A 20,219-nucleotide genomic window follows, 5' to 3' on the forward strand; every position below is an offset into this window, starting at 1 on the left:
GGGCCGGAAGTTCTTGAGTCCTTGGGATCCGCCTTGGGTTTCTTGAGTTAGGCATTGATCTCTGCGTGCTTCCAACTCTCCGGGAAGGTTCCTGTCTCGAAGGAGATGTTGATTGCTTTCCGGAGATGGGGTGTGATGGCGATGCTGGCTTTGTTGAAGATGTAGTGTGGGCAAGGGTCTGATGGAGATCCAGAGTGGTTGGTGTTCATGATCTTTATGGTGTCGTCATCGTTGATGTTGTTCCAGGAGAGCAGGCGGTTGGTGCGGGTGGTGGTCGTGGGGAAGGGTATCTCCGTGGTGGTCGGGGCGGATGTGGCGTTGAAGCTGTTGCGGATGTCTGCGATCTTGCGATGGAAGAAGCTGGTGAGTGAGTCGCACATGTCTTTCGAAGGTGGGATGTGGTTGGTGTTGTAGCTGGGGTTCGAGAGTTCTTTCACTATGTTGAAGAGCTCTTTGCTGTTGTGTGCATTGTTGTCTAGGCAATCTTTGAAGGAGGCCCTTTTGGCGGATCTGATGAGGTGATGGAGTCTGCGGGTGGCGTTCTTGTGGGCTGCGTAGCTGTCCGGTGTTCGTTTGCGGAGCCAGATCTTCTCTAGCTTTCGGCAGGTTTGCGTGGGAGCCTGGAGGTCTTTAGTGAACCAGCTGGCTTTCTTGCTGCTGTGGCTTATGGAGGGTTTTTTGAGCGGGGCGAGGGTGTTGGCGCAGAAGTCGATCCACTGTCTGAGGTTGCGTGCGGCAGTGTCGGAGTCAGTGGAGTCGGAGGGTGGGCTCGGGGCTCAGGTGATGGTTAACTGGTCTTCGGTGACGATGCTCCAACAGCGGCGGGGCATCTGTTGGGCGCGGTGGTGCCTAGTGGGTTTCCGGAAGGTGAAGTGGATGCAGCGATGGTCGGTCCAGTGGAGTTCGGTGGTGTGGCTGAGGGAGCTTGCGGAGAAGATAGGATCAAGCTTGTGGCCGGTGGAGTGGGTGGGTGTTGTGACGAGTTGTCTGAGTCCGAGGTTGTCGATCAGGGTGTTGGAGTTGGTGTTGTTGTTGTTCTCGAGGTGGAAGTTCAGGTCCCCGAGGAGGATGTAGTCTGTGGAATCGAGGGCGTTTGTACTGACGACGTTGGCGAAGGAGTCGCTGAACTGTGGTTGGGGTCCGGGAGGTCTGTAGACGAGGGTTCCTCTGAGGGTGGTGTTGGGGTCGGTGTGGATCTGGAAGTGCAGGTGTTCGGCGGTGCTGAGGGTGTCATTGATGTTGGTCGAGATTTTGATAGTGCTCCTGTGGATGATGGTGATTCCTCCTCCTATTCCGTTGGTGCGGTCCCTGCGCGTGATCTTATAGCTGTCTGGCATAGCTATGGCGATGTTGGGTGCCCAGGAGGGGCTCATCCAGGTCTCTGTCAGGAAGGCGACGTCTGGGGAGATTGAGTCGATTAGGTCCCAGAGTTGGATAGCATGTTTGCGGGCGGAGCAGGTGTTGAAAAGGATGCAGCTGAGGTGCTTGGATTCTTTCTTGGTCGATGGGTTGTTGGGCCGGATGCTGGTGAAGCTGCAGTTCCGGCAGGGGAAGGGTCCTTCGGTGCGCTTCGGGGCGGCCAGGTAGCAGGTGCGTGCTCGTCTGGTGATGAGTGCGTGGAGGGTACTGTAGTCGTAGCGGAGACGGGCGCTGTGGCCGTCGTGTGGGCCAGAGGTTGTGGTGCTGGGTGTGGATCAGGCTCGGACAGGCGCAGGCGGGCTTGTCTTAGGCGCGCCTTTTGTGCACCCGCTGCCCGACCGCGGTTGCCATTTGAAGGGGAGGGGGAGGGACGATGAGCTGGGAGGCAGGAGGGGAGGGTCAGGGATAGCGGCAAAACGGAGGGAAAAATATAGGGGGGGAGCAGAGTGGAAACACAAAAGAGGAAAAATACAGTGGCAGTCAAGGAGAAAGAATTAGGACCGGAACAGAGGACAATAGCAGGAACAGAGGGTGGGCGAAAATTACAGTGGCAGTCAGGGAGAATAAGAATGAAATTGAACCAGAACCTGAGCAGAGGCAAAATAGCAGGAGCAGAGGCAAAATAGCAGGAACAGAGGGCGGGCGGACTCGAACCCTGAGCAGGAGGGCTGGCTGGGCGCGAGGCGGCGCAGGGCCCCGCTGAGCTGCTGGGGATCTGGAGGGAGGAGTGAGATACTTGGACCAAGGTCTGAGGACTCAGTCCAGAGGGAATCACACTGAATAGTAGTTTTGTTACCTATATTTTTCAGAAATCACTCAGTAGAGTAGCGAGGGGGACCCCATAGAGTTTGTGATGCACCTAATTTTTACTAATATCAGAATATATTTGTTTGTAAATAAGGAACTATAATCCTGCGAAGTAAATATTTTTTATTGTGTTTTTTTCACTTCAATATCATTAGCACTGTTATTAAAACTTGGATAATGACAGTGCTTGTATAATATTGTTGAAATTATATGAAATTCTGACTATCAAAGCTCACTCACTACCTCTACAGTGTTGCTATAACGGCAGTTCGGTTCTTTTACAAATGTGACATTGCCTGTAGCTGTTGTATGGTAGGCTGTGTGTATTTATATTTGTACAGCACTGCAATGCTTCACAGATAGGTTCCTGCTGTATAATTCCCATTTATACATAAGTCAATTAAAGGTAAAAAAAATGAAATAGCTCTCCTTCCTCTTTACTGATCAGTGACCTAATGTTCCTATTAAGCTTTTCTGTTCCAGTGAAAGTTTCTCCATCAGAGGGCCCGATACAGAATCATAGCACTTATAACCTACATTTAGTTAACAGATGAATTTTTTCTTACATTAGTAGCCTGAGATCATGTTCAGATTTTTGTACCAAAATCTACTTGTACTTTGGGATTCAGCAAGATGGGCAATTTACATAGTGTAATGACCTGAGGAACACAATCTATAAAGAATCGTCAGAAGCTATTGATGAGCAGTCCAGACGCTTATGAGCCAGGTGCACAAGCAAAAAGATAGTGAATTTCGCTGAAAGTCTGGGAAGACTAGCAGAAACTAGACAGCACACCTGAATCTCAGCATCAGCCTGGCCAACGCACCTATGACATCCTGAGGTTGATTGACATTTTTCATTAATGTGTGGGTGTACAATTGTGTGGAGTAAAATGCAATATATGCAAACTTGGATTGGAGAATAGATGGGGATGTCAGAGGAGCATTGATTCTTCTTGACCTCAGTGCTCCTTTCAACACTGTATCTCATCCTATTCTCTTCAATCGGATTCATCAACTAGGACTTTGAGGCAAAGGCCTTAACCAGCATCTTTTGTTAGTAACTGTCCCCAGGCAGTTGATGGGCACCTTTTTCCTTTCCCACCAAAGCATCATACTTGCGTGGTTTCGCAGGGCTCATCATTGAACCTGACTCGCTTCAGGTTTTTTTTGCGCCTTTGGCTATTCTTATTTGATCTTTCAGTTTTACCCTCGTGCCCTATGCAGATAACACCCAAGTAATCTCCTCTTTCCATAGAAGCTTGGGTAGTCTTCAAGAGAAATCCTGCCAATGTCTCTGCAATGGCATCCAGGATGCAAGAAAATTCGCTGAAACTAAACAGTGATAAGGTAGAAGATGTAATATCTGGGCCTATTGGTCACTGGGGTGGTGATCAAATGAGCTTTGCTCCACACCTGTTGACTGCTGGAACTCTTTCTGTAATTTGTAATTACAATTTCTGCTTTTCAAGACAGATAACTAGATTTTCCGCATCGTGCTTCAATTGTATTCGGATGTTGAGGAAAGCTGTTCCTGCCCTCCCAATGGATTGCAGATAAACTGTAATCTAGTCCATCATAGTGTTTCATATTGACTATTGCAATTAACTAGGGGAGAGGATGTAGTCTTACTGCTAGAGCGATCAACCTCGAAGCTGGGGAACCTGGTTCGCGTCTCGGCAACGACGCTCAACATCCTGTGATTCTGGGCAAATCCCTTAATCTCCCCGTGCCTAATAAAAATGAATGTGTTCTTCTGTAACGAAACTGGTGCTCATGTAAAGCGCGCAGATAACCGATGTCTCTGGTCTAGTTTGCGCTATATAAAACTCTAAAAAACAAAAACAAACTGTCATTGAGTCTTCCTTACTATTTGGCATCTCAACCTGAATGATTACCACCAGGCTACCCTTAGATTTAGCTCCACTAATATCTTTCACTTTCATCTGTCAGCACTGCGCTAGTTTCCAGTAGTTAAGGACCAGTATTTAACCCCTTGCGTGCGGGGCGTATTTTCCGCCTGTGCTGACTCCGCCTTGCGCGGGCAGAGTCATGACTGAATGGTTCCGTCATCAGCACAGCTCAACCGATGCTGATTACGGAACCGTTTTGTCATCAGCACGCAAGGGGTTAAATCACCCTGCATCTGCTGTCATGTGGTCACATCATAAGCCTGAATAGGAACACCACCGTTTTACATGTTCATGTTTTTAAGTAGCCTTCTTTGCTTAAACACAATGGCATTTGACAGACATTTGCTTGCATGCCTGCGCAGGACAATGTTTTCTGAATTAGCTTTGCTTACATTTCCTTTTTGTAGGCATGTTATCAAATATCTTGAACATTCTGTACAAGGCCTAAGTTTGGTCCGTAAAATATTGTTTGTTATCTGTTTGATGCCTAAAGTAGCACAAAAGTATCAACAATAGAGGCCTGACTGGGGCTTTGACATGGCAACAGGGGTGATGTTTATTATATAAACAAAATCACTCCCTTGTTTAGTTAGTGGAGCATTTTGCTGGCACTGAGATGTCACCCATGCTGGAATTCCAGCCTAGCTGATTTCTGTTTACCTCTTGCGAGAGATGATGCCCAGCTCTCCACTAGATGGGCACCCTGAAGAAACTTACCAGCAGGTAATGGGGGAGATAAGTCACCCTACAGGGAATTGGCAGATTTACCCACCCTGGGCACACTAGATTAGGTAGCGCTAGGTAGGAGTACAATATTTTACAGTACTTATATGCAAACATATATTATCTGTGAATAGCATGATGGTTGAATTATTTATCTTCAACATTCTCATAATTCTCACACTATTCTGTTTCCTTCTATTGAATATTGCAGCACACATATTTTACTCAAGCATCACACCGCTTCAATAAATATTGAAACGTCATGTTGTATATTTCTTGTGTATGCATGAGTAACCAAGCGAAAATGCTATAAATCGGTTACCACAATTTCCATGGGGAGTACATTTCCTTAATTCTTTCACCAATGATAATGGAATTTGTGCCTGACACAGAAGCCATGGACCGCATGAGATGAAAGAAATAAACATTTCATATACCCTGTAGAATTTGCAGGCATAGTCAAAACTTGAGGGGCCCCCTGCGAAGTACAGGGAGGGCCCCTTTCTGGACTCAGTCAAGAACTCTCCGGCCAAGGTGCTGTGATTAGCGGACCCCATGGAGTTTAGGGGCCCATGTTGCGCCACTGGCATGGTCCTTGCTTAAAAACCTGACAATATTTATATTTGTTCCTCTTTAGCAGTCATTGCACTATCTGGATGTACCGCTTTATTGTTCAGTGAAGCAATGGTCGTCCATTGTCCACAACACTTTAAACCACTTTTTCCTATCTGCCCCACTTGGGTCTAGCCTTTTAATGTATTTCAGATGATTTTACTGCTAAATGATTTGCCGAATGCTTCTTCTCCACACGTTACTCAATGCTGTTAATTCACCTTTGAAAGAATGATTGGGGCTGCTGATATACATAGGGTCCTGGATATAGTGTCAGTAAGAACAGGGGTTCTATTGGGTTAATTTCTTATTCAATTTTGGTTGAAGGATAAGCCAGCTATACCGAAAGGATTTAGTAAGATTTCTCTATTTTTACTATAAGTGAATGACACAAATACTGGTACAAATCGAAACTCAGAATATCTGAATATATTAGGGGCACCATTTAAATAGCAGAAAACATATCAAAATAGCAGAAGGTGCAACAAAAATGAATAAGGTAACAGCACAGTGCTCATGTGAGTCAAGCATACAGAAAGTGATTAAAAGGAGTAGAGCACATTAGAGGTATAACGCCTGTCGCAAGATTGTAAAAGCGGGGAAGCCAGGGTGAGTCGACTTCTTATTTCATGGGTATTGGACATCAACTTTTGCTCAAGGCACATCTTGCTTAGTGTAGCAGACTTATTTTACTCTTGTCATCTAGTGGCTGACTAAACCAGAGACGGACATCTAGTCTGGTTCCTTGAATAGACTTTACACCTTTACTTTTTAGGTTCGCGTGGCGTACTGCGCACATGCGTAGTCAAGCTCTTGAGATTTTATGTTTTAAGGAGAACTTCACTATTGAGGGTTAAGCCCCGCCCCTCTTCTCCATTGGCTGGCCTCCTAAACGGTGGCCAGCCATTGGAGAAGAGGTCTTAGTGACGTTCTTCTTTCTCTTTAAGCCCCGTCTTTTTCAGATTGACTTCCCCGACTTACTGCTGGTGTAAAAGGTTTCTTATCTTTTTTATGGGTCTGGATGGCCCCATAAAGAAGATAAGGAACCTTTTAAGTGAGCAGGAAGTCCAGGAGCCCAGTCTGAAAGGGACGGGGCTCAAAGACAAAAGGCTGCGTCATGGCGAGCGCTTGTCTCAACATCTTTTCAGGATACGTTCGTAAAGGCGAGTTCCGGTTCGTCTACTCCATCCCGCCCCCTCCCTCCTCTAAACCTGCCTGAAATTACTTGTTTTCCAAAGAGTGACCTAGTGGGGAGTTCATAGATGCATGCTGCTTTTTAGGAGCGTGCTCAGTACTATTGAAACTTGGGTGACATTCTTCAAATGCGAGTGAAGTGCGAGGTTTCCGACCCTGTTTGTTGTTTTGCCTCGGCGCCGGCAAAATCAATAAGGCAGGCTTCAATGTGATAAACAGCGACGGTGCATGCAACTCAGCTGAGCATCATTTACGAACGCCTGTGTTTATAAGAGTTTGCAAATTAAACCCGGGCATAATGGCATTAATAATGCTCGTTAGCAAACAGTGGCTGTCTGTAGGGGCGCAATAACCTGACATTGGAAGGAGTGACAAAGTACAAAGGAAACCTGGCTGTCCGTAAGATTTAGAAGCACAGATAACTGGAAGTTGTAACATATGGTGACACGACAAAAACTGGCCAAACAGTTTGTTGTAAAATGTGGGAAGGCTTTGCTTTCGAAAGTCAGTGTACACAAGAAGCAGAGATGCTACCAGTGTCACATGCTTTACACAGGATGTCACAGGCTTCGGTTCTACTGCAGACTGCCAGTGTTTCTCGCCTGTCCCAGTTCATCTCGGATGCTGCGCGTGATGGGCGTGGCCACTGTTTGTTATTCCGTCTAAGGGCCGCCTCTTCCTGTCAGTGGGAGCAGCTGCGGGCCTTGGAGCGGCAGGTGACCGTGATCCCTGCCCCTCCCAGCATTCCTCCCTCCTTGGCGTTCTCGGCTGTTGCTGGATCTATCTGCACGTTGCTACATCTTCCGAGACTGGTAGGATCAGTGTTTGCTGGCTGAAAGCATCTTTTTACAGTGAAGCCATCCCCTGTAGTTGCTGTTCTGCTGTTTAATTTGTGGCAATCGTGCCTTCTAGCTTGCTATAATTTGCCCTGTGATGGTAGTTTGACCGCGCGAATAAAGTGGAGTGCATCTGTTCTCCATAAATTACGGCAGGCGTCTGTCAAAGTAGCAGCCAGGAGAGTATAATTAAGTAACTGTTTTTATTATCCATTATGGGGTCGGTAGAAGCTTCCCTACTCTTTAGTTGGCAGTTGTTCTGGTTAAAAGAAGGTGTACATGCCTAGTGAGCCGTTGCTTGTGACGGGATGGACCCCTGTCCTCCCTCGCTTACTGACAGCACTCTGAAGCACTACAAGGCGCAGTCACTGAATAAATAGTCGGTGACTGCAGTTGAGCTTGCTCTACGTTTTCCAGCCACCTTCATGCTCGTGGTTGTTGAGGGGTTGTGTTTGCGGTTAATACTTTATGTGGTTGCATCCCCTCACAGTTTTAACATTGCTCCAGCTGCAATGACCAGTAGTGGACTTTTTTTTTCTTTTGCCTTTCACGCAGACTGTTACATTTTCTCATGTGACTGCAATTATTTGATACACTGGTGCTTGTTACTCGCAGGGAGATAACTCTCGAGGGTGGGCAGGGATGAAAAGGATTTGGTTTGAAACTTTTAGCGTTCTGCCCCTGAGGAACCAGTGGGCGCATTGTTGTGGATCTCAGTGTGTGTGGCTCTCTGTGTGTGTATGTGGCTCTCTGTGTGTGTGTGTGTGTGGGGCTCTGTGTGTGTGTGTGGGGCTCTGTGTGTGTGTGTGTGGGGGGGCTCTGTGTTTGTGTGTGTGGCTCTGTGTGTGTGGGTCTGTGTGTGTGGCTCTGTGTGTGGGGGGACTCTGTGTGTGTGTGTGGGGCTCTGTGTGTGTGGGGAGGCTCTATGTGTATGTGGGTCTGTGTGTTTGTGTGTGGCATTTGCGAGAATAAGCTATTGCCATTGTAAATTACAATGCCATTAATTTATCTGTTTTCAAAACCAACACATAAATAAACATTTTGTCATTTACAATGCCAATAGGTCTAACTTTTTCAAAGGCGAGACTGTTGCATTGTAAATGCTTGTTTTTAGTTTGAGATTTTCCACTTTCCTAGGTAAAAGTATACTTGCTGTCCACCCACTTAGGTGTACTAAGTACAAAGGAAACCTGGCTGTCCGTAAGATTTAGAAGCACAGATAACTGGAAGTTGTAACATATGGTGACACGACAAAAACTGGCCAAACAGTTTGTTGTAAAATGTGGGAAGGCTTTGCTTTCGAAAGTCAGTGTACACAAGAAGCAGAGATGCTACCAGTGTCACATGCTTTACACAGGATGTCACAGGCTTCGGTTCTACTGCAGACTGCCAGTGTTTCTCGCCTGTCCCAGTTCATCTCGGATGCTGCGCGTGATGGGCGTGGCCACTGTTTGTTATTCCGTCTAAGGGCCGCCTCTTCCTGTCAGTGGGAGCAGCTGCGGGCCTTGGAGCGGCAGGTGACCGTGATCCCTGCCCCTCCCAGCATTCCTCCCTCCTTGGCGTTCTCGGCTGTTGCTGGATCTATCTGCACGTTGCTACATCTTCCGAGACTGGTAGGATCAGTGTTTGCTGGCTGAAAGCATCTTTTTACAGTGAAGCCATCCCCTGTAGTTGCTGTTCTGCTGTTTAATTTGTGGCAATCGTGCCTTCTAGCTTGCTATAATTTGCCCTGTGATGGTAGTTTGACCGCGCGAATAAAGTGGAGTGCATCTGTTCTCCATAAATTACGGCAGGCGTCTGTCAAAGTAGCAGCCAGGAGAGTATAATTAAGTAACTGTTTTTATTATCCATTATGGGGTCGGTAGAAGCTTCCCTACTCTTTAGTTGGCAGTTGTTCTGGTTAAAAGAAGGTGTACATGCCTAGTGAGCCGTTGCTTGTGACGGGATGGACCCCTGTCCTCCCTCGCTTACTGACAGCACTCTGAAGCACTACAAGGCGCAGTCACTGAATAAATAGTCGGTGACTGCAGTTGAGCTTGCTCTACGTTTTCCAGCCACCTTCATGCTCGTGGTTGTTGAGGGGTTGTGTTTGCGGTTAATACTTTATGTGGTTGCATCCCCTCACAGTTTTAACATTGCTCCAGCTGCAATGACCAGTAGTGGACTTTTTTTTTCTTTTGCCTTTCACGCAGACTGTTACATTTTCTCATGTGACTGCAATTATTTGATACACTGGTGCTTGTTACTCGCAGGGAGATAACTCTCGAGGGTGGGCAGGGATGAAAAGGATTTGGTTTGAAACTTTTAGCGTTCTGCCCCTGAGGAACCAGTGGGCGCATTGTTGTGGATCTCAGTGTGTGTGGCTCTCTGTGTGTGTATGTGGCTCTCTGTGTGTGTGTGTGTGTGGGGCTCTGTGTGTGTGTGTGGGGCTCTGTGTGTGTGTGTGTGGGGGGGCTCTGTGTTTGTGTGTGTGGCTCTGTGTGTGTGGGTCTGTGTGTGTGGCTCTGTGTGTGGGGGGACTCTGTGTGTGTGTGTGGGGCTCTGTGTGTGTGGGGAGGCTCTATGTGTATGTGGGTCTGTGTGTTTGTGTGTGGCATTTGCGAGAATAAGCTATTGCCATTGTAAATTACAATGCCATTAATTTATCTGTTTTCAAAACCAACACATAAATAAACATTTTGTCATTTACAATGCCAATAGGTCTAACTTTTTCAAAGGCGAGACTGTTGCATTGTAAATGCTTGTTTTTAGTTTGAGATTTTCCACTTTCCTAGGTAAAAGTATACTTGCTGTCCACCCACTTATATACCTTGCCCTGTCTTAATGGAAAGTTTCTGGTGTATTATTAATCAATTTCTGCTTATTTTTTGTTAGTATCCTAATTAACCTTGATAATGACCCTGGGACTGATTTAGAGAGTGTAGTCTAGGTATATGAATGCATTGGTGATGTCATTACTCCATGGATATTATTTTCATAAGAGAATTCACCTCCAGAGAAGTTAATGATGATTCCACAGCACAGATGGCAATTCATCTGGTTGAGAGAAATCAGATAGATATTACATTTGTGAAACAAATTGCACTTCCAGTGTTTTTAACTTGATTATACATTTAGAACCAAGCCCTCTTACTTTAATTTGTTTCTGCACACTAAGATTACTGCACCCTGTTTCTATTCTAGACAATATTGGTTGGTTGTTGGATGAGTTGAGAAATACAAAAATGACAAGTATAAAAGCAAATACAATTCATTCATACTCTTCTTGCTGAGCTTGCTAACCTTTGTGAGAATCTATGTGGCATCATTACCTTGGTCCCACAGACCACCCTGGCACAGATGACTCCACCTACAGGCCAAGTCTCATCTACTAGTTCCCTGTAAATCCTTTTTGTTCACAGTTTACCCCAGCTAGGACAGTTACTCCAAAAGGCAAATCAAGTGCTAACGCCCAAGACACTCGTGGCAGTTTGCAACAGAATTTAGTTATTTGATCCAATTCAACTCTACAAGCAATTTCACATGAAAATCTTATAATCCGCATTTAGCAAGGAGATTGGCCTGAAGGAGTCCGCCTTAAGAGGGTCCTTCCCTGGTTTTAATATAAGGACAATTGTAGATTCCTTCTAAGATGGCGGAACCTTACCTTCCAGGCTATACACATAATTAAACAATTCACATAGTCTTGGTAACAGGGCCTCCTGGAATACTTTATATACCTCGCCAGGGAGGGCATCAGGACCGGCCGCTTTATTATTTTTGATCTTTTTTATGTGAAGTCTAACTTCTTCAACCGTAAATGCTCTATTAAGGATCTCACGACCTTCATCAGTCAATCTAGGTAGGGCCTTACTTTCCAACCACCTAAGTGTATTTGTGGAGCTTAGAGACTGTTCTTCATTATATAGTTCAGAAAACATAGTAAGAAGACATTTTTCCATGTCCTCCTGTTTACAAGACACGGTGCCCTGATCGTCGATAATTAATCTATCAATATTATTCTTCACCCTGTCTGCTCTGATCTTACTAGCCAGGATTGCCCCTGCTCTTTCTCGGTACTCCTAGTTCTCCATAGAGTACGCTGCCCACTGTGCTTTAACTTTCAGATCCAGCAACCCCCGATATTCAGATTGGAGACGTTCTAGGTCTCCCAAGATCTGTGGTATATTATCTGCGTGGGATTTTAGCCTTAAGATCTCCAAAGTTAAGATTTTATCCTCTAGGGTTTTAAATTTCAATTTCTCTTTCCTATTGTTAGAACAGATCAGACTATGAAACTGACCTCTAATATGGGCCTTATAGGCATCCCAAACTACTTCAGTTGGCGCTGAGCCCATATTGTCGTGAAAATAATTATTAGTAGAGGTGGCCCTCCAAACACCTGGCTATAGGAAAAGGGAAGTGGGTTATTGGTATAGAAGAATGCTTGAGGTGGAGGAACTCCAGGTACCCTCGTTGCATCTTGTCTGGAACTCCTCTGCTTTAGAGGCCGCTTCAGGTGCATTATATGAAACATCTCTCCAATACCTATACAGATATGTCAGGTCCGCTTCTCTTAAGAAAATATTTTTTTTTGCCTTGAATAGGTTGTACTACACTCCGAAAAAAATAGCTACATTTGCCACATTGCCACCTTGTTGCCCCAGATGTGGAACATTAGAGGCTGACGATATTCATGTATTTTATGAATGTTCCAGCTTAGACCTTTTTTGGGCTAATGTGGAGAGGACTATGGTGGGCATTTATAAGGTTAAATTTAGTTTGAACACAGTTAGAATATTTTTTGGGTTAGACACTGATCTTAATTGTGGGTTTAGGGAGACACAGGTGGCTCTATTTATTAACCTTATTCTTATTGCTCGCAGAGAGATCTGTAAGATATGGAAGGACTCGAACCCCCCCTTTTATGAGAATTGGCTCAGAGCTGCGCTGAGAATTGCACGGTTGGAACTGGGTATGACACATAATGTAAATAGCACCGTGTGGGACCCTCTGATAGAGTGGGGAAAAGAAATGAGGCTGGTCTGAAACCTCAGGGTCCTATGATTACACCACGCCCTGAACAAGGGGGTATTTTTGAAAACAACAATGATCCCATGCATTATTGAGATACAAACAGTTAACAATATGGACACAATGGATACTATATTGGTTTTGGACATGTCCAGCCGGACAGAGGTCTCAATCTTTTTACTTGTTCACAAGGAATACACAAGAATTTCCTTCAACAATTCTTCGTAGCGGGGCACAAGCCTGTACCCTACCACATACACATTGACATGGTGAAAAGTGTCACAAACATAAAACACAAGGCTTTTAGGCAAAAGAACTTCAGATTCCTGTGGATGAAAATGCAACAGAAATTCCAGTTACACTATTACACACATATAACATAAGGTGTACATTATGGGTATATGGTGTACAAAAAGGTCGACGGCGTTTCGATCCCACTATCTAATCATGGGGATCATCATCAGGACATTGATAATGCCTAAACAATATATACCTTTGTAGCCAATGACTGCCACCCTAGGGATGTCGGGCAGGGAAATTGCGAATGAACAGAAAGTCGAGTAGACTCGGCAACCAAGAATGGGGTCGTCAAATTAAATCGCGTCTGCTATATGCTTGATCGCGTTTGAGGGAGGATAATCCGGATTAGTCGGGCGGTGTCTGTTCCTCGTGGTGCTGGGGGGTACCACGAGGGGGTAGGCCGGGCCGGCCCTAGGCATAAGGAACAACTTCAGCCCGGGCCCCCAGGACAGAATGAGGGCTGCTAGTGTTTATTTGCATTTGCCAACAGTGAAATGAGGATCTAAAAAAAAAATGAAAAAAACAAGCAATTTCACATGGTTCCGCATGTGACATAATACAATGTAGACATTGCTTCAAATCTGGAAGATTAATTATGATTTTACTGCTGGTTTTGAAAGTTGTGGCAAAAGTAGTTAAGGCCAACAGTAACTTTTTTTTTTTTTAAAAAGCCTAGTAACTTGACCATGGTTGATTTCAATTCTGCATTTATTCTCCCTCTCTACCAATTGTCTTCCTTTGGAACATCCTCCCATTTTTTTGGCCCACGCATGATGGATCAGCACCAAACTTGCAACAAAGGAGCTAACGTAGCTTAACTTTATGAACCTTTCTTTTGTAAAGTTGTATATAGATGCATTGAATTGTGCCATTGTTATTAAGAAAACAAAAAATGCCTTTTCTATGAAAAATTTAGAATAAAAAAGGTCCCTCATTAAACAACTTAACACGATAGGCTGATTTGCTGATATGTTTCTTGAAACTGAACCACTATGAAATAGGAAGCTATCCTTGAAACTACACTAATGTCTGACTTGTAACTGATAGCACTGAATAGTGTCTAGCCTGATCATATCATTTTAGTCATCTTCTGTTACACATTCAGTATCTACAGTGAGAAAAGACTGGGGATACTGAACACTGGCCGACTTGAAATGAAATGTAAGCCATACAGCCAAAGGCCAAACACAGCATGTCTGCTCCTCTGGGTAGTATCAATACAGCTAATGTTGTCGGAGTGCCTATAAGAAAACAGCTTCATTTTTGAGGAACAGGATCCTTAGTGGTTAAGGGACTAAACAACTATATCATGTGTATGTACGTGTGTATATCAGAGACACAACTAGAGTCAAATTTCGGGGGGGCTAAGAAAAAAATTCAGGGGCGGCTGATTCTTCCAGCAAAGGCAGAGTGGAGCTGCAGGGTCTCTAAGCAGGGGGGGGACATCAAAGCCTCATTAACAAGCAAAAGGTCTTTAAAAGACCTTGGAAGTACTCAGGTGTGGCTGTGTGTGTGCCCGGGAAGCTGTCTCATCCCGGGCTGCCACATACGACGGGAGGGCTGAAGCCCTTTGAGATATATATATATATATATATATATATATATATATATATATATATCAAACAAGTGCAATCTCCCGAGCTCCGACCACAGCGACCCAGGAAATCACGCGAATCCAGTAATTTATAAAGCACAGATTTTTATTCAAAAGCTGAACCAAGCAATCTGACGCGTTTCGGGCATCCGCCCTTGCTCACAGACAGTCAGAGTTGGAAATGCTTGCGTTTTAAATAGTAACCGCTGAGCAGTGAAAAAAGTGCATTTTTTTCTTTTTTTCAACATACACCTCGTGATAATAGACAGCGAGGACAGACTACTAGCAAAGAATAGCCTAGTCTGTTTTCCAAACAGTTTTGAAATGGCCACAGTTCGAAAAATTCATATATATATATATATCAAAAAAAACCCTTTCAGGCATAGAGTGACGCATAAATTATTCAAAAAAGAAGGAGAGAACTCTGGATAGTTCTCAAGTTTAGGTGGAAAGCAGCCCCTGTTAGAGCACTCTCAACACCAGCGACACTCTAGATCTGCTCATCTAATTAGAGCGAAACACTGTGTCAGGGGTTGCTTTTACTCATTTCAGGTTGGCTTGAGTTGGTATTTCACTAATTCAAAGCTGTAATATTGTGCCTGGAGTGATAAATGGCTTTTGTAATTTTACAGCTCGGCAAAGACAGCACTGTACTAGTCCTATGCTTAAAGACTTTGCTGTATAAATTGCAAAAGACTTTGTCATTATCTATTTCGGCGTGGATAGCACTGTGCTAATCCTATGCTTAAAAACTTTGATAGAAAAACAGACATTTGAGGTGAGCAGATCTAGAGTGTCGCTGGTGTTGAGAGTGCTCTAACAGGAGCTGCTTTCCACCTAAACTTGGGAACTACCCAGAGTTCTCTCCTTTTTTGTATATATATATATATATATATCCTTTCGTTTTTGGCTCAATGGTGCCGGAGCTTTGGCGCTTCAAATGCGGTGCAACTCTCCGGGGCGTAACCAAGCGGTACAATATTCTTCAAACCTTCAAAAAAGAAATGGGGGTGCACTCACGTGTGCTTTTGCAATGTTTTTTCTTTTATTTACAATCCACACGGGTCATCGCTCAACCAACGCGTTTCGGTGCCATCAAACGTGATCAAGGTGGGGAAATAATCAGTTTCTTCATTTGGGAGTATAACTAGTGTTATAATGCAGGTGTTTGCCCTGGCTACTGTATGTGTTTTAAACCTTGCCTCTTTTCCCAGATATACATTGAAAACAATCCAGTGTACAATTTTGACATTTGTTTGGGTGGATAAATCCCAACACTCCCCACATGTACTGTCCTTTATAAACTAATTTATAAGGGTATCCGAGCATTGAACAATATATAATGAGTGGATAGTTGAAAGTGCCTCTTAAGTAGCCTCGAACCTCCACTCACAAGCTGTGGTGCTAGGTAGAACAGGTGCATTCTACAGTTGATTTACACACACTATTGTGGGTGTTTCCTAAATATTTTCAAATCAAGTAGAGTTAGTTAAAACATATGACATCACATTTACTGCACTGGATACGGATTATTAGTTTTGGAAGGATAATATCCTTCTGTTCTGCGATATCTGGTGCTACCAAGAATCCAGATTTTTCTTGAGTTACCTGTGTTACTTTCAAATTCTGGAGGTCTTAATACCAACAATGAGTTGGTCATGAAGACTGCTTGTCCAAATTTAAACTGATGAGAAAATACATGTATTATGATCAGGATTTGCTTCATTTGGGGCATGCAGACACAAGTTAAGGCAGATGGAAATATAGTTAAGAGTAAAATTAAACCACTCTTCTCACTGACCTCTTCGCATGTGGCTGTCTGTAATGTATATAAAACTTTGGATATTGGCCCATTATTTGCCCAATATTTCTATTTTGTAGCTTGGGTGTATGGAATATGCCATGCAATTATAGCAGACTTATGGATGAACATCTAGACAAGGGCGACCTCAACATTTCTAGGTTCACAATTTAACGATAAGAGATATACAGTCAGGTTTCATGTTTATTCCAAATTGATATAGGCCTCCCCTGAGATCATCCATTAACACATCAAAGTATATGAAAGCTCTTAAGACAATGCAATTTTAAAAATCCTTTTACAATACAGAGATCATGGTATGAACAATGTGTTTACTTCCAAACACTGGGTTGTGTATGTAGTCATTTTGAGATGGTAGTTTAAACCTTCTCATCTTAAAGTGATATTTGGCAATTCAGATCTGTATAGGTGGGGTTGTGGATGCCTGGGAATTATGTTCCACAAGTGTTTTTTTTTAAGGAAGTCTTTGTGCGCCTCAAGCAGGTTGCTAATGCAATGATTCCACTGGATGCGGTTGTCTCTCACTAGCAGGCTAAGCTCTCAGATTCTCCTGGCTGCATGATTATCAATATCCCACAAAATGAAAACTCCTGAGACACTAACAGTTGTGTTGTGGTTGACTAGAAAGTGGCACATGTATATAATGGACTAACTGCCAGGTTCATTTGAAGACAGGGTTCGAAGGTTTGCAGTGTACACCTGCGTTATCGCAAGCTGGATAATACAGTATGTACGTCTGTTTGTCTTGTAGAATGATTCCTAGGATTTCATCGTTTTATTCTGTGCCACAATGTGGGGGAAAATGAAGCCATCCACATGAATAGTTGCAATTGATAAATAGAGTATGGTCTGGTGAGTCTCTTCGATAGCCACCACATTTTTGTTTTGATTCTTATAGCTCTAGCAACAATCATGGAGAACGAATTGTCTTTTTTTTTTACATTTCTCATATACAGACTTGGGGGGGGGGGGGGGGGGGGTTAGGAACATATCCAAAGGGTGTTTAATCGGAAAGAAGTGGTACAATCCCTCCACCTGGCTTTAGATACCTTTACCAACCTTTTCCTTTTCAAAACCAGTACTTGGCGAGGAGACTGTGGCAACCACCACTATCCTCAGCAACCAGTAGAAAAGTTTTCTTAATCCTTGGACTTTTCCTCAATCCCAACAAACATTTACACTTTCCCCATACCACACAGTTTTTACAATCAAATATTTTAACGTGAAAAAAGGGTGCCCACATTTTTTCCCTTTTACTAGACCCGATTGGACAGTCAAGTCTAGCTATGTGACTAACCGAAGCCCTCCATCAATCACAAGTTGGTTGTGTTTCTGAAATCCATTTCAAAAATATTTCTCTCCTTGCTAAAACCATCAAGATAAACATTAGTTGGGCTTTACTCTTTCCCGGACATACCTCTCCCCCATGCAAAATTCCCAAAATTACTAAAGAGAGGCTTACCGGGATGTTTATGCCCATGATTGTAGTTAGTACTTTCCCTACTTCTTGCCAGAACAGCTGGATTGCCAGACACCGCCAGAATAGATGGACAACATCTGCATTCTCCATGGCACACTTTGGGCACTTCCTCTTCTTACCGTCCCCAATCTTTGCTAGCTTCTTTGGGGACCAGTAAGCCCTGTAAAAGGTAAACAAGTGATTTCTCCTAAGTGAAGCGACTTCACTGAGGACCAAAGCACAGCTGCAGATACTTGCCACAGAACAAAATGTCTACTATGCTTACTTTAACTGGCATTCTTTCATCTTCCTCCAGTTATTGGCTTCTTTTGCTTCAGAACGTTGGGCCATTGGCTCGAGACTTTGTCAATCACATGTTGGATCAGCACACAGGAGTATTTCAATCTCACTGTTTCTTATTGGCTGTCCTTTGTCCATCTTTGAAACTTATTTGGATAGCTCAGGGAACTATTTTATACCTGAAATCAGTCTGCAAGCTGCGGGGAGCAAGTGATTGATAGATTGAAGTGTCTTGATAGTAAATGCTACATAGGAAAGGGATGCTTTATTTTTAATCATGTTTATTTTTCAAACACTTTTGTTAGGACACACTTGCTAATGCTTCTGCGTTGCTTGCCTATTAATTATTTACATCCTGGCCACCTTGGAACGGTATTACATTCCTTTGTTATTGTAAAGCTTCTGAAAATGGATGCTACAGAAAATAAAGCAATCTGATTCTCCGTTATACCCATTTTTTTCAGATGTTTTTATTTGCCCCTTAGTACACTAGTGATCGCCTTTCTAAAGTTTCCCCACACACAATCCAAACAGCAAAACTATTGACTTTGCCAGTGCTCCTTTTGAACTAGGTAAGGTACTACTTTTGCTTTCCTTTCTAAACAGCCCATTATTGTGCCTTTAACTGATGAATTTCAGGGAAAACCAAGCAATACAGATATCAAGGTCCAAGATTTACATGCAGTTTGCAGTATAGAAATGTAAGCACTCAATTAGTCGAGTATCTATGAATGCAAATCTCTACATCCAAATTGTTCTTTCTAATTCTAGGTGTTCTACAGCAGCAGGGATGGCACCAAAATCCCGATGTTCATCGTTCATAAGAAGGGAATTAAACTAGATGGTTCTCATCCTGCATTCCTTTATGGTTATGGTGGTTTTAACATATCTATCACTCCAAGCTACAGGTAAGCAGTGATTTATGTCTCAACAGCTGTTTTCCTTTCAATAGTCATGGATGACGTAGATCTCTTTAGCAAAACCATAGTGCACGTTACTTGCTGCAGCTGCAAGTCGCCCCTGCCTCAAATCTATGACATATTCACCAATGGATCTCCTATATCTAAATTATTTTATTCCTGCAAATTAATATTATGATAATACTAATTTAAATACATGAACCCAAAGCGAAGTCCACAATACTATTTTTTCGAGCAAGTTAGAGCCCTTGTCTCTCAGACACAGCATTTAGCATCTGATCAAACCATCTTAGCCTTTCTTTGTAAGTTTATTTATTTAAGTCAATGTGATCAATGTTTAAATATGGAGGCCTTTTGTATCCAGTCTCTATCATTAGTTTACTTTTAACACATATACCAATTCCCAGCTGTCTATGCATTGTGGGAAAACACCTTCTTCAGAAGCACAGAATATTCACCTGAAACACAAAGGAATTATGTTTTAACAACTCAGTCTTGGGAATCTTAAAAACGTCTACACTAAACCCCATATATAATTGAAACTTGTTTGTTTCAGTTCAGAGTTTTTTTGCAACAAAACACTATGCAGCACACTGATGTCTGTAGATTTCAAAATGACAGTCATTATACTTCACTAATGTTTTATACCTTCAACTCAATTTTCTGTCAATTGTGTTTCTTCTAGTCCTAATAGTAATAATAAAAATAAAAATGCATTCTAGAAAAGATGTAAAATTATTCCAGATACATTTATTTTCAGTCGTAATATTTCTGACCTTTGTAGACTTTCTTTAATATTGCAACCTCTTTTGTTTTTCAGTTTGACTTCCAAAATTTGAAAATAAATGTTTGTAATGGTATTTCAACATTCTTTGTAATGTCTTGCAACCAGACTTTTAACATGTAATTTTATCTCCGATATTTGTTCATTTCAACATGTCTTAATTTGTCTCTCCTTTCATACCCACCACTTAAATGCTTTTCCTGTTCACCACCTCAATTCATAATTACGAACCTGAAACATGTTTTATGTTTCCCTGTCTGTCTTGTCTGGTTGGACTGAGCTTGACCTAAGACTTTGGACCGGTTCATATAGGTTGTGCCTGGAAAATACCAGAATGAGTTCTATTTGCTTTCCATGATCGAGGACAGACATTTGGAGCCTCATTTCGATATCAGTCAGAAAGCATTCCGACCGACTCCTTGTCAGAATCGTTTCCGACTGACTTAGGTTTGGGGAGTCCGACCGATTACGATGTTTTCGAACACCGTTCGGTCGGACTCCCATTGACTTTAATTAGAGCCTG

At 43.2% G+C, this 20,219-nt stretch overlaps 1 protein-coding gene across 1 annotated transcript in view; it reads left to right on the forward strand.

The window, feature by feature from the left end:
* The window catches only part of PREP (prolyl endopeptidase), a 721,276-nt gene that overhangs the window by 593,266 nt on the left and 107,791 nt on the right, over positions 1-20,219 (forward strand). The window contains exon 11 of the mRNA XM_086926706.1: positions 18,764-18,900. Coding sequence (XP_086782832.1) covers positions 18,764-18,900 — 137 coding nt within the window. The remainder of the gene's footprint in view (positions 1-18,763; positions 18,901-20,219) is intronic.

This window comes from Lissotriton vulgaris, chromosome 6 (assembly GCF_964263255.1).
Source record: "Lissotriton vulgaris chromosome 6, aLisVul1.2, whole genome shotgun sequence".
Taxonomy (NCBI): domain Eukaryota; kingdom Metazoa; phylum Chordata; class Amphibia; order Caudata; family Salamandridae; genus Lissotriton; species Lissotriton vulgaris.